Genomic DNA, 14,811 nt, shown 5'->3' with positions numbered 1-14,811 from the left:
CACTTAAAGCGCGAGGTCCAAGCAACTTGACACGTGTCATTCCAGAGCCACCCCTGAAGGGTCCTTCAGAGGCCTCCCTTTTGGAATGTCTCAAGTACCCTTCCCCACCCCCACCTAGACCTCAGCATGGCCACTCAGAAATTCTTCCTGCACCGCCCAGAAATGATATGTCAGCTCCACACAGCCTCCAGGTGGCTGTCCAGTCTCATTTCACTGGCAGTGTGGACTCCTGCTCTGATCTAGGTGTTTCTAGGTCCATACAGAACTCCACCTCTCACTTGCAAGGCAGTTTTAAGCCCTACCATAATTTTTTTAAAGCCTTACAAAGATTTACCCAAATGTTAACCCCTCACCTAAAAGAATCTATTTTCCCCCTCATCTAAAAAAAAAAAAAAAAAGAAACGAAGAAAAAAAAAAAAGAAAAAAGAAAAGAAAAGAAATCACTGTTCTCCATGCTTCTATGAGTGCCAAGACGTGACAAAATTTGTCCACTCACTCACAGCAGTGGTCAAATTCAGATGCGCAACTGATTTTCCTCCCTTAAGGGAAAACAAAACAGAGAGTGGACCAGAGGGGGAGGGGGGGAAAGAATGTGCTCGAAGTAAATGTAGATCTTTGGACCAGAGAAGCTTCCCCTGACCAAGGCCCAGCGGGGGAGGGGGCGCCTGGAAGGTGCGTCCGTCATGGGAAGTGGAGTGAGCACTTCATTCGTTTGCCTTAATTTTTATTCGCTTTCCGGTCATCTGATTGACACCACCAACATCTCAAAAACATCCAACATCTTTTGTCAACCAGAATATAGATGGAAGGAATTCTTTCCCCATCCCTACACCCTGTGGGAACTAAAAAACAAAACAAATGAAAAAAAAAACACAAAACAAACAAAAATATACCCCTCCCGTCCCCCATCCCCTAAGCCAGTAAAGCAATGACAACAGCACCTTGACATTGTTTTAATTCCAACGCTATCATAAGTTAAAGCAGTAAAACAGATAGAGTACTAACAAGAACGAAGATACTTACTGTCTAAAATGTAAACGGAATGTTTTGGTTCAAATTTTTGTTAGACTTTTTTTCCTTTCTTTTTTTTTTTTTGTCTGTTTTCTGAAAGAGGACAGTTTGTTATCAATTCACAATGAAAGCAGCATGCAATTTATTAGTAGTATTTTTTAAACTTTTTTTTTAAACGTTTTTCAATTCTTGGCAACGGCAACAAACCACAACATTTTCGAGGAATGTAATGCAGACGTTTTAAAGTTGTGCGCAAAAAAAAAAAAAAAAAAAAAAGAAAGAAAGAAAAAAGAAAGAATGAAAGAAAGAAAGAAAGGAAGAAAGAAATGACTGTTTCCCTTCTGGTCATGGAAATGTCCAATAAATAGATTGTAGAGCCACTGGACTGTATAAACTTCATTTATACATGCAGTTCATAAAATTATTTTTTTTTCTTAACTGAATAATTTACCCTGTTATGTCTATATACAAATAGATAATTTTTGTCTCAATAGAATCTATACAACATAAAGCCACTATCTTCCCCTCTTAATGGTCAGTGTACACACACAGGAAGTGTCTATCCTTATGAACCGCCAGCCAATTCTCTTTTTGCTATCCATGGTGAGGGCCCGCACGTACGACTGGGTAGTTCGGCACTGGGAGTTCCAGTGCCTCTTGTCTATGCCCCGGCAGCCCTCCTTTGTGTAACCCATGGGATTGCACTTGGTCTCGTAGAAGTACTGCTTCAGCTGGCCTTTGGAGACGGGGACTTTTTCAAGGACCGTGACCGTCCCGCCCGACATGTCCACGGCAGTCTTCTTATCCGCTGCCGTCACCCACTCGCTGATGCTGTCGCACACGCTCAGCTCCCCGCGGCGGGCGGGGTCCGAGTGGCGCCGGACCCTCATGGACATGTTTGCAGCATCCAGGTAATTTTTGTATTCCTCCAGCAGAAAGAGAAGAGGGGGCTCCAAAGGCACTTGACTGCTGAGCATAACCCGGGACGTGTACAGGTCCGCGTCCTTGCTGCTTTCCTCGTTCGGCCGAACTTTCTGGTCCTCGTCCAACAGCTCTTCGATCACGTGCTCGAAAGTGTCAGCCAGCGACGTCAGGCCTCTTGAACCTGCCTTGGGCCCATTCACGCTCTCCAGAGTCCCGTGGGTCCGCACACCTGGGTAGGCCAAGCTGCCTTGTCCTCGGACGTTTGCTTCTTTCATGGGGGCAGCCTTCATGCAACCGAAGTATGAAATAACCATAGTAAGGAAAAGGATGGTCATCACTCTTCTCACCTGGTGGAACTGTAGGGAGAAAGCAGAAACAGGACACAAGACTCTTTAGGACTTTCTTTGGCAGGGACACAACGCAGCCCTCTGACTGTAATTCCAGGCCATTCTGCCGGGTCAGGGTTTTTGATGTCCTGGTGATAAACTCCAGCTGCACCAGATACAGGTTAACATCAGCGGTGTGCTGGACGGGGCTTAATGTAAACCAGGGACGGGCCGCCTCGGCCCCAAGATTTAGCGTATAAACCCGAGATCAGGTGACTCCGGAGCAAGCGACCAAAACCTTCGCTTCAAGTGTACCTGCTTCCTCCCACTTGAGCAGCTTTGTTCAGTTTAATTTTGAATGATCTCTGCTCAGGCTGTCACAAGAAACACAACACCAGAGATGTAACTAAGGAACCACTGCAAGGCTGATAGGAATTTTTTTTTTTCAAGTTGGCAACATGGTCCCACTGCAGGAACGTGTGACAGGAACAGTCGTGGCCTCTGAGGTCTGAGTGGGCCTCTCGAGCTCTGGGCTCCTGAGGCATGAACAGCACAATAAAACAGAAGTCAGGGAGCTACCAGGAGCCTTCCCATTGCCTTTTTTTTTTTTTTTTTCCTCCTGTAGAGATAATCTATCAGAACCAAGGAGAAAGATCATTTCATCAAGCCATCCTGTCTCACAGATAAGGACAGCGAAGGCCACAGAGGACTCGCCTCCTGTAAGGAAGGAAGTTTCCAGTAGAACTCAGGGCTCTCAATTCCAGCTCCAAAGTCTTTCTACTACACCTGGGTGGTCACAGGGAAAATGAGTTTTGCTTATTCCCAAACAGAAATCATTTTCTACACACTGATGTCAATGACGTGTCCATGCCTGGGGCGGGTATTATGAAAAGAACGTGTTGGCTTAAGAGAGAACTGGAAGAGCCAGCATCCAAAAGCTCGGGAGGCAACTTCAACCACCTGCTATATGCACATCCAGCTTATCCTCCACCAACGCTCTGAGCCCCTCGCCCCTTGGCTCTTCTGGCTTATATACAGACCCATCTGAGAGAGCCCAGCTTCTCTACTTATTGGAATGTGGCCTGTGTGTAGGTGTGTGTGCAAGCTCGGAAGTCATTGTACCTTTAGGAAGTTGAGTGGCAATGTGCGCGTTTTAGTACGGGGAGCTGGTGCTTTTTTCTGAGCTTTTGAAGTTTTCTGTGAAGTCCCTTAACAGCACACCACAAAATTAACCTTTTCCTGCTTGCCAGAGGGTTGCTATGCTCTAAATTTGGTTCTTGCATCTGCAAGCATGCTCCATGAAGCCAGTGAGAAGGAACGGATAAGCAAAATGAAAACCTACCTACAGACCAACACAAGGTGACCATCGGACGGTGAAGGACTTCAGAATCACTTACCTGAGGCATCGTGTCCCTGAGTAGTAAAGACAAGCATCTCCCCCCTTCGTTCCAACACTCTAACTTTATTCTTACTTCTCAGCTCTGGAGTGAGGACTTAACAAAAAGACACGCATGCACCACACAGCTGTTATGTTGTTCCAATCGGCAGGAAAGGGGACTGTTCCTCTGTCCACGAAGTGTCACTCAACAGGAAGGTAATCTACCCCTAGCCAGTAGGTCATATCGCAGAAATAGCTGAAACTCTGGGAGTGAGAACCCAGTGACTCTGTTCTCCACTTTCATCAGAGATCACATTTTCTACCACTCCCAGACTTTGTCACCATCACGAACACCAGCCAGTGTCCTGGTAGATTCACTCTCGCTTTGTGCAAATAGCAAGCAAGCTCAGAGCTGCTTGGAGCACATGGGCTGAGGTTGGGAAGGGCACACCAGTTTGAAGAGAACACAGCTATCCATTCTGCTAGTACCTGCACTTTTGTGGATGTTCTGCATTCTGCACCATCAAAGAAATGGATCCTCCAAGGAGGTTTCTATTCCTGGCAGGCAGTATTTACATCACTGAATGAAGAACCCTTTCTCCTAGTGTTCCCAGTCCAAATTAAAACAACCCAAGGGGCACCTCAAATGTAGGCCGATGGAAAAAAGGCAAATTTAGAATATTTTACTCCAGCCCTCTCTGTCACACTGGTACAGATTTGCTGTGATCAGCCATCTTTTAATGCCATATTTTAATACTCAAAGATACCATCTTTATAAAGCACACCATTTTATGTACCGCTAAGATATGGAAAAAATGCAGCCAGTTAAACTATTGTTTTCTTTCTTACTTAGAACTGAAAAAACAGTTCCTTTAGACTTAGTTGGACATATTTTATCATATAAAACTTTTGTGCATATGTAAAAAAGAAAATTAAGCAAAATAAATTGGTTAAGGCAATGACAACTATATTGCAACTGCTGCAAAGCCAATGACAAAAAAAAAATGACATCAACTGTAAGACAGAACCCAATTTCAGAGACGTCAAAAAATGAATAAGAAAATGTGTATCTTAGAATTAATGAAACAGAGTAAGAGTAAATTTTGTAAGTATTTACTTAGTGCCCATACTACTCACTGCTTGAAAGGACCCAAGGTACTGAGACATCTTAATTGTTTATTACCCCTATCACAGTAATGAGTCTTTTAATGATACATTTTTTCTATACTTGGCTTAAAGAAGTTTACCCTTTAAAAGTTACAGCCTTTTACTTGTCTCATGTACCCTTTTATTAATAACTTTTCGGTTACCAAAGTAGTACTTTATCATTTTCTCATCAGTTTCACCAGTAAATATTTCAGAGGAACAAACAGCATCTGAGTAAATATTACTTGTCTTTCATCCTGACACCCAAACAGAGATTCAGCAATTAACTACCTGGTGATAAAGCCCAGCCCCCATCCGCAGCCCTGCCCCCGAGTGACATCTCTATAATGCTAACTGCCTACTGGCTTATAAGGCCAATACTTTCTGTCGAATCAAAGTTACTTCCCAATTTTCTGTTTCTGACAATGGTTTCTTGATGCTTTGGGACCACCCAGGCTACAGGCTAGAAATCTCGGAATCAAGTTAGATAATACATTTCTGATATAGCCTACAAATCCAGTCAGTAAAGAAGTCTACTTGTTTTTTATCTAAAATATCACTCCTGCCCATCCTGTTTCTCCATCCCACCACCACCACCACCACCTAGGCTCAGCCCTCGCCATCTCATTTTGATTCTAATGCCTCCCTTCCCAATGTACATGACATTCTTTCTGCTCCATTTATTTAACTCTGAGGACCACTGCCTGCCTAACCCCTCAACTTACCATGCTCTTATACAAAAACTTGCAATGACTGTTCCACCAGATAAAATCTAACCTCTTTTACCTGGTTTTTGACACCCTCCAAAATCTGGCATCACCCAACTTAGCTCATTTTCTCATGTTATTCAATGCTTCATCACCTCTGCTCTGATCAGGCCACTGTCCTCGGAGCCCCATATACATTATTGCCTAGAAGCAACTTGCTCCTTTCTTCTGGCAAATTCTTTTCTCTCTATCTACTAAATCTTACTTATCCTTCATGACCTGGTGCGAGTATCAAACCACACATGCCACCTTCCCTAATTATTCTAGCACACACTCCCCTCCTCCTCCTCTAAAATTCTACATGACATCTCATTTAATACTTCATTCCCTACTCACGTGTTCAAATTGTTGTTTGGTTCCCCTTCTTAGCTTTGATCATAGAAACTTGGTTCTAACATGCCTAAATCTTTGGAGAGCTTTCTTTTAGAGGAAGACTGAATTGTCTGAAATTCCATCTACTGAAGAAATCAAGCCTTAAAGTTGAAGGGTCTTAAACGTTTGCTAATTATGGTCAGTCTTCAGTTAGATGATCAACTCTCTGAGGGACTGGATCAAATGTGATTCCCCCATGATGCTTAACACAGATGTAATATAGGTAATAATATAAGAGTGCTCAGTCAAAACCCACTGATGGGTCTATCGGACCATGAGGAAACCCAGTTCTGACATCATTTTCATAGGAAGCTTTTCCATTTGGAAAGCACCAGTGAACTCATGCAAATTATTAGGTCAAGTACAGGCTGGGCTAAATTCAAATGATAAGTTCTGAAGTATTTGGTAGATGGTAATTATCGAAAGTGAGGAATCTCTGGGGTTTCTCTCTAGGGTAAAATTTTACTTAAATAATAAGTTTTCAAAAGCAAGTAACACTATAACATAGTACTTGCCCCTACTACTTCCTGTATAGCTCTGTTTCTAATAGAAAACTTGGAAAGGGGGCAGTAATCATAATACTAATAATTACAGCAAAATTTGGAAGTATCACTCTTAATGTCCCCTTTCCCTATTTACCTCTTCAATGAGTAATTGTATATACCGTATTAGGAAACCATAAAAGGTTAAGTAAGCGAGTCGATGACGACTCTTACATTTTAGCTCTTCAGATGAGTCTTTATTATAAAAGAAGATAAAGAGGCTGTGCAAAATTGCCAAGTAGATCGTTAGTCTACATAATAAAATTCACTGCTGCTAATTCTGTTCCAAGGCTTACAACAATCAGCTCAGCCACATCTATAAAATGCTAGGAAGGCTGTTTTTAGCCCCATTCTCGAAAAATTAAATATAGTGCACAGGGCTGAAAAGGAAATCAACAAAACAGAAATAAGGTTTAGTTTTAAGCATGACTTACAAGGCTTAAACGTTCAACCCGGATGAATACCCATGACATCAGGCTGTACTAATAACTTACATTTGTCTAAAAGGCCACAGAACATTTACAAACATCATCTAATTTGACTGTCACAAGAAGAAAGGACAGGTATTACATAGATGAGACAATTACTGTTCAGAGAGGTTAAGTAACCTATCAGATATCACAAAGCTAAATGGTTACCTGCCTCCTTGTCCAAGTTTTTACCATCAGGACCATGTTTTAAATGTTTTTTCTTTGTTTAAAATGTTTAACTGCAGGGAGGGGAGAAGCTGTGCTAGGAAAGGTGGTCCAAGAAGGAACTGGTTTGCTGCAGTTGTGTGTAATCTGGAGCCCAACTTTCTAAAGGCAGCACCATTAAGTTAAGACTTTGACCTTTACGACCCTTCACCTTTAAGGCTTGATTACTTCAGCAGATGGAATTTCAGACAATTCAGTCTTCTTCTAAAAGAAAGTTCTCCAAAGATTTAGGCGTGTTAAAACCAAGTTTCCGTGGTCAAAGCTAAGATGGGAAACCAAACAAGAATATGGATAACTCGGGCACTTAGGGGGAAGAAATACAAAGCTTTGTTCCCAGTCCCTCTAGGCTTTGTCTATAAGCATGTAGTCAAAGAAAACACAGTTTAAAGATATGGTTGCTCAAGTTAGACAGTCCTATAAGCAACCAGGACAATGGCAAGGTTGACTAAATTATCAATATCTAATTCTTAACAGTGATGCAAATCTAATAAGAAGCTACGTTAATGCAATCTTGCAAGTCAATATAAGTAATCTTTAATTTGCGCCCAGTTTCACTACATGCATAGTCTTACTGTTGTCATTTATCAGACATGGAATCTATTTCCAAGTCTTACAGTCTAGGAGGGAGGTAGGACGTATATGCAAAGTAACCAAAATACAAATGGAGAAATGACCCAGGAAAGCACAGATAAAATTCTATAATGAGAAAGAGGCTACTTCCAGTTAGAGAATGAAGAATGCTTTGTTGAAGAAAGTAGTAAAGGATGGAAAGGATTTAAAGGTACCCAGAAAAGATGCCTGTGGATGGACTGCAGCTTGGTTAAAGGCACGGAGTACATTTCTGGAGAGAAGAGTTCTGGAATAGTGAGAAAGAAGAGTGAATGACGATCAGGTTTTGGAAGATTGAGGACGATGCTAAAGAGTCTGGACCCCACCATACAGGCAGGGAAAAATCAATGAGAATTTCTGAGCCAGAGGAATGCTTCAAAAAGCCCAGTTTATCACCATGTACAGGAGAATTTGAAAGAATGATATACTGGAAGGGGCAAGTCCATTCACTGATTTTATTCTTAGTGGCTATTGAGCTTTGAAAATAAATAAAGGAGTTACTTAAGTACGGAGTTGGGATTAAGGGCATGGATACATCTTTTAACTTAATCCATGGAGGGATGGATGGATGGATAGATGGGTGGATTTATTTTCAGGCTTAAGTTGCCAGAAGCAAAGGGGTTAGAGAGAAGTGTGCAGAGCTGGGTGGTAACCACAAGCCATGTCTGGGTTGGCCAAAGGAACAAAGAGGAGGGAGGTGGAGGGAAGACAGGAATATAACTCTGATTTCAACCATGATGACCCTGAACTTGGATTTCACGGCTCAGCGCTTTTAATTCAAAGATTCCAAATGCTTTGCAAATATTAAGTAATTAAGACTCATAGGACCCTAGAGGTGCAGGTAACTATAATTATCCCCATTTTGTACAGGAGGAAAGAGGACCACAGTTTTTAATCAACTCGTCCATGTGCTGTGGATCCCTTGATAGAACAAGGTCAGATCCTCCGATTCCAAAGGAAAACTAGGACTTCATCTCCAGGGACCAGTTTCTTCCATCGCTCTGCATTATTTCTGTATTGCTCTCCCATTAGGGATATACTGCTTAGCCAACAAGACAAAACAAAAACAAAACCCCTCACATTCCTCAAAGAAAATAATGGGGAGTTGGAATCTACAATTAAAATGGAGGGGAAAAAGCTAATGATCATTACAGACGCTCATCTCCTAAGTTCCTCTAAAAATGGAATTTTTAATCATAATGTATTTTATGTCCAAGAGTATCCAATTACACTTCCTACAAAGCACAACCCTTCATACTAGAGTACTCTCTGATCCCGAGTGTGCCCATGGTGTTGAGTGACACTTACGGACATGACTTGGCTTCACTAAGAGCTTCAGACAAACTGCTGGCTCTTAGTTCAAACCTGGAATGATACAGACTTGTAAGGAAACATGAAAAACAAGGGTACTTCTCTGAACCATACATCTGATAGGTAGAGTTACATACATCTTTGATAGAAAGCACCATAGCACTGGCCCCCAGTGAACTCCTTCTCTTCCCCACCCCAGTTCTGAAAAAGGGTTTTTTCATTGGTCCTGTTGGACCTACCTTACCCAAAAGTAACACTAGACCATCTTCTCCACTAGGATAGGGATTGGGCATTCTCTGAATGACCATAATTCGTGCAGTACCTTGTACAAACTAGGTTCCCACGCACGCTGAATGACTCAGTTCCCTTTGTGCTGGTAATATTTGCATAGTATTCAGGGAGGCGCAATTAAAGTAAGAGCACTAAGTCTTCAAGTGAGCTGTAATGATGGAGTGAATTTTGGAGTAAGAGATAGAAAATGTCTGGGCAGAGAACACTGCTACCCACCCCACCCTTCCCCTTCCTGGCATTCCAACCCAGGTACTGCTGCCACCATGCAAAGGTCTCTAAGTGCTTCCATCACTACTGCCCTAGGAAACCTACTAATGTTCTACCGTAACCAAGGGAGGATGCCTAAAAACTGGAGCCTCCCAGAGCTGGCAGTCTTATCCATGCTCTGCCCTGTTCATTTTCCCGTCTACAAAGAATTATACTGCCCCAACAGCACACATCTCTAGTCCATAATAAGGAAGCCTCAAACATACACAGATCACTTGCATATCAAATGAGTAGACTGTCGAGAAATGCTTTCTAAATTATTTTTTTTAACCACCAATTTTTAGATTACAAGAACCAAATGGCAGCTAACATCCAATTAAAAAGCCTAACCTCTTGAATTAGGATTGTTTTCTTTAGAATTTCAGGTGGAATCTGTCATAGTGAACTAAAGTTCATTTTTAGCAATGTTCTAACTATTACATTGCCAAAAGCAAAGTATTATTTATCAAATTCCCAAAAGTGGTAGACAGTAGCATTAATTAAGAAGATATTGTCTACCTGGTTCCATGAAGTTTCAGTGATCCACTGTGTAAGGAAGGTCTTGAAGTAAGTATCAAGTAGCCATCACACATTTAATGACAGGGGTTGATTTCTACAAGTTTTGTGAAATCTTTCCTATAAAGGGAAAATGACTTTGGAAATAATAAATAAGGAGATACAAGCTTCAGTGCAACACAGGCATTTAAGTTATATGGAAACATACAGACTTTGAATTTACAGAAAAATTTCAAGTACAAAATTCATCTTATGCAACCTAAAGCCTCAAACTTCAGATAATTTTTGAGCATTAGAGTTATAAATTTAAGTGTATTAATGCAATTCCTGTTAGTAAGAATACAACAACTAAAAGAGAAATTTGTGGGGCCAAAATTTGGTTTTGGAAATGTAGGTATGGGATAAACGTCCATGGGCTGCAATTAAAGGAAGCCTTGTTTCTGAAAGTGTGACCCGCGAGCCAGCAGCATTAGCATCACCTGGGAACTTACAAGAAATGAAGACTCTCAGCTTCCCCTCTTGTATCCCACCCACCCCAGCCACTGAATCATGATCTGCATTTCAGTAAGATTCATAAACTGCAAGGCGATTCATAGTACAGTTGAGAAGCACTGGACTAACATGATAAAGAGAAAGAAAGCTCCTGAAGACACGGAAACAAAAGGGTTAACGCCGACTTAAGGATTGTGGTGCATTCTGAGCGTCTGCCATGGGCTCAGCTGTCATCTTTTCTCCTTGGTTCAACTTGTTTCACTGGGACATTTATTATGTGGGAAAATATTTTTGCTTTTGTGATGTTAAGTAAAATCTGGGTTCCCTTTATGTCAACTGGCTTTTCCACTATTGTGTTTATACCATCAAGTGTAGGATACCTATAAACGTGACAGGCTGAATGAGAATTTATAGGGTACTGCTGATCTAAATCGGGACTTCCACTCAATCACTAATTTTTATCTTGGTGCTACAAGGCAAATAGAAGCATAAGTGGCCTCCCTGTTCATTACAGTCTCAACATCACTCACGCGATCAGAATGATACTGGAAATGACATGACCAGTAAGAGCCGCTGGCAGATTTCCAGACACACACATGAGCGTTACTTTCAGTCAGATGTCTCTGATCCTTCTGAGTTCTTTCTGTCCTGAAATGGTGAAACGCAGACACAGGCAGAGAGAACTGATTCACCCACTCAGTGGAGATTTCTTATGTACAGGCTTGCCCTAAAACCAACAGATCCAGCTCTGTCCTACCAAGTCCTATGAAGTTAAAACAGAAAACAAAAAGCTCACAAAATAAAACAACAACAGTGCCATCGATAACAACAAACCCCTAAAATATATTAGTGTTAAGTATCAAGCACCAAAATCCCCTCTCCAAACCCAAATCTGTTTCGCCTTCCATAAGGTACCAGCGGCAACCTAATTTCTCATTTGGGTTCCAACATTTGGGATCATTTGCTTCAAAACGAAAGCACCCAAGATGGTTTAAAAAAAAAAAAAAGATTTCCAAAGAAAAGTAAAACATTTGAGATGAACAACATTATCAGGGAATTGATGGGGTCGATTCACAAACAGAACTGGAGACTGGTCCACGCTTTTTACGAAGGACTGCAAAAATGGCTAGTTTCCAAACCCCCAAGAAGTCACCAAGTTCACCAGTACAAGTGCAAATGACTCACACTGGGAACCCTGAGACTGCTGCGGTTAAGTCACTTGCAGAAGGGTGGGGCTGAGACGACACAGGGCCCTCTTTCCCCCGGTAGCATCCCCAGTGCTGCTGGCCTCCACCTTGAGCCCCACAGAGCCCAGATGTCAACACAGCTAAGGGACTGCCTCCCCAGTTACAAACCGGGCGTACCTACTAACAAGCGATGTTGTGAAAGCACGGCAGAGCACCGTCTTCCACGTTCCCAGATTCGGGAATCTATCTTAAAAAAAAAAGGTGCAAGGTTGACACAACTGCATTCTTTGTCCCTAAGGGGAGAATATGCACTAACTCAAACCAGAGGATAAAGAAAATCCCCCTTTAAGAAATGAAGTTCACCATAATGTAGTGACTGAGAACATGCCAGAACAGTTACCGTCGGAGGGGAAAAAAATAAGGAAGAAAGTTAAGACCCATCCGTCCCATTTCAGTCTCTTTCTTCAGAACTGGCAATTTCAAACCAACAAGTTGCTTTCAGGGTGCAGCTGGACAGCAGAGTTCCTGCCAGGGGATGCTACGGGAATTTTGACAGCTGTTAGCCAACACCCCCTAGACACTGTCGCCACACAGACACACTCTTTGTGGACCCCAGAGATACAGTAAAGCTTCCCAGTTTTTCCACAGATGGTGCTCCGAAAATTTCCATACCCAGTGTATGCCTGTGGTTAATTAGTTACCTGAGCAATTTCCATTACAGAAAGAATATCTGTATATAATTAGAGCCAGCTTAGGTTCTGGCTAGAAGGCTTCAACATCATTAAGTCGGGGTAAAAAGAGAATGGGGTGGGTAATTCTCACCTGATGAAGAGACCTCTCTCCAGATTAGACCCTAGCCTCGGGAGTATGCAGAACATTAACTTTAAAAAAAGAGAGAGAGAGAGAGAGATGGGGGAAGAACCTGGACAGATAAGCTGCCCCTGGAATCAAAAGATTAGCATTCCTTTAAAAGCTACAACCAAGAAATCCTAGGGGAAAGATGAAATTAGTAGGAGAAGGCATTTAGTAGCTCTCTGTCGCTCACCTTTATGAGACCATTTTCTGAATCAGTTTGTTAAACTCCACTGAAGCACAAATGCACACATCACAGCCCTTCTTCTGCGATGCACAGCCACACCAAACAGGAGCGTGTGGGCAGAGGCCAAAACGTGTGTGGACACGCCACCCTTTCTGCAGCAACGCCGTGTTCTGCGCGTTAACGAGGATTAACCTCCTGCACACATGGAGAAAACTGGTGGTTCCACACATCGAGTTGTCCTTCGGGTTATTTTTGCATCCAACCCTATAATTTCTTTTAATTGCTTACCGTAAAGCACAGGGAAGTGCTCATTATTCGTAGCTTAATGCAGGAGCAAAAATAATTGAATGCGCTCCCCCGCCCACTGCGCTACCCCAGCTCCCAACTCTTCTAAGTGTCACTGTTCATCTGAATAGCAAGCACAAGGAAGCCTGTTCCAGGGCCCTGTACATAAGGAGCCATGTGGACGCTATTCCAGAAACGGGCTGCGCTCCAGAGCTACTATAAAATACAGGGAAAATATTAACATCTCAGATGACAAGAGATCCACATGGCTGGTCAGAAAAGATCCACATCATAGAATGCACCTAAATGGAAACATTCACTTCTGTGGCTCCATGAGTATCAGGGCTGTGAGAACATCTGTTTGTCTCCATCCTGTTTCATTAAACACTGATTCCTACAGAAGACATACAAACTCAAATGCCAACGTATTTAACCTAAGCAATGGGATGAGGGCTGTGTTTCTACATACTGCCCTAAACAAATACGGTATTAGTCGTGGTGTATATGGGGGGTATTCTTGGAAGATGCCCCGGGGAGCTGGATAAATAAGCAATACTATACTTCTCTTTTTAAAAAGTGATTTATAGTAATAGTTAACATTTATTAGCTGTGAGTTAAATAATCTGATTATTGATGGTTAATAGCTGAGAAAACTGAGACTCCCAGAGATTCTGTAAATTGCCCCAAGACCATATGCCTGGCATGTGGCGGAAATGGAATCTGAACCAGGGCTGGTTTGCATGCTTCTTTCCATACGGGGTCAGATGTGGATGTGGTGTCTTACGTTTTGAGGGAGGTCTATTTGGCAGAGACATCCTGCATACCTTAAGGCACCAATTCTATATTTATTTAAGCAAAGAACCCTATGATCGTTCCTGATAAGTAGTTTGTTTCCACACTAACTCCACAGAGGCTGAATATAATCCTAGTATTTCTCCTTCACTACCCTCTTCCCCATACTGAGTTATTCCCTCAAGGCACTAAACAGACGTGCATACTTAATAGGGCAGGGTGTCAAAACTACGCATGAAGTTTATTTGCTTGAAATGGCAGGACATTTTCCCCTGAGAAGATCTCTTCGGGCACTGGAGCACAACCACGTGCTTTTCAGACAAGGAACCACAACTGCCAAATACGCGTGTGTCAACTCCACGTAACTAAGAATGACTTCAATCAAGACCCAAGTGCCCATGTGCCTTTGAAAAAATACTTGTCAGGGTGGGCATAGCTCAGTGGTAGAGTGCACGTTTAGCACGCATGAGGTCCTGGGTTCAATTCCTAGTACCCCCACTTAAAAGAAAAAGAAAAAAAGAAGACAAGAAAGAGAAATACCTGTGGCATAAAAATCATTCTTTTTACTACCCCCCCAAGCTAATACCCTCCAAGTCTGGAGACCTGGTACCCTAGGTACCCACTTCTGACCCACCACATTTGTCCTGTTACTCAGAATAGAGCTGAGGGGCTGAGACAAGAGTTAGAAGTATGCCAACAGCCTTGAGCTTCTTCTTGGGGAGCAGTTCAGACACCTAGTTAGGAGAACAGATGGTCCAGCACGGATAGAGCAGCGGACTCTCAGACTGTGCACATAAGAGTGATCAAGTCAAAACACGAAGGGAAAAAGAGTGATAGAGTAGAGACCTCATACGAGGTCCCTGCTACCAAACTGGTACCCGA

The 14,811-nt window shown here is 42.4% G+C and overlaps 1 protein-coding gene across 6 annotated transcripts in view; it reads right to left on the bottom strand.

Annotated features, from left to right (window-relative positions):
* Positions 1–1,027: 1,027 nt before the first annotated feature.
* BDNF (brain derived neurotrophic factor) overlaps positions 1,028–14,811 on the bottom strand; it is a 50,861-nt gene continuing 37,077 nt past the window's right edge. For all 6 annotated transcript variants that reach the window (XM_064492487.1, XM_064492490.1, XM_064492489.1 and 3 more), the window contains exon 2: positions 1,028–2,291. In XM_064492487.1, coding sequence (XP_064348557.1) covers positions 1,527–2,291 — 765 coding nt within the window. In that variant the 3' untranslated portion in view covers positions 1,028–1,526. The remainder of the gene's footprint in view (positions 2,292–14,811) is intronic.

This window comes from Camelus dromedarius, chromosome 12, assembly GCF_036321535.1.
Source record: "Camelus dromedarius isolate mCamDro1 chromosome 12, mCamDro1.pat, whole genome shotgun sequence".
Classification (NCBI taxonomy): Eukaryota; Metazoa; Chordata; class Mammalia; order Artiodactyla; family Camelidae; genus Camelus; species Camelus dromedarius.
The sequence above is the reverse complement of the archived record's forward strand: the minus strand, read 5'-3'. Positions and strand labels throughout refer to the sequence as shown.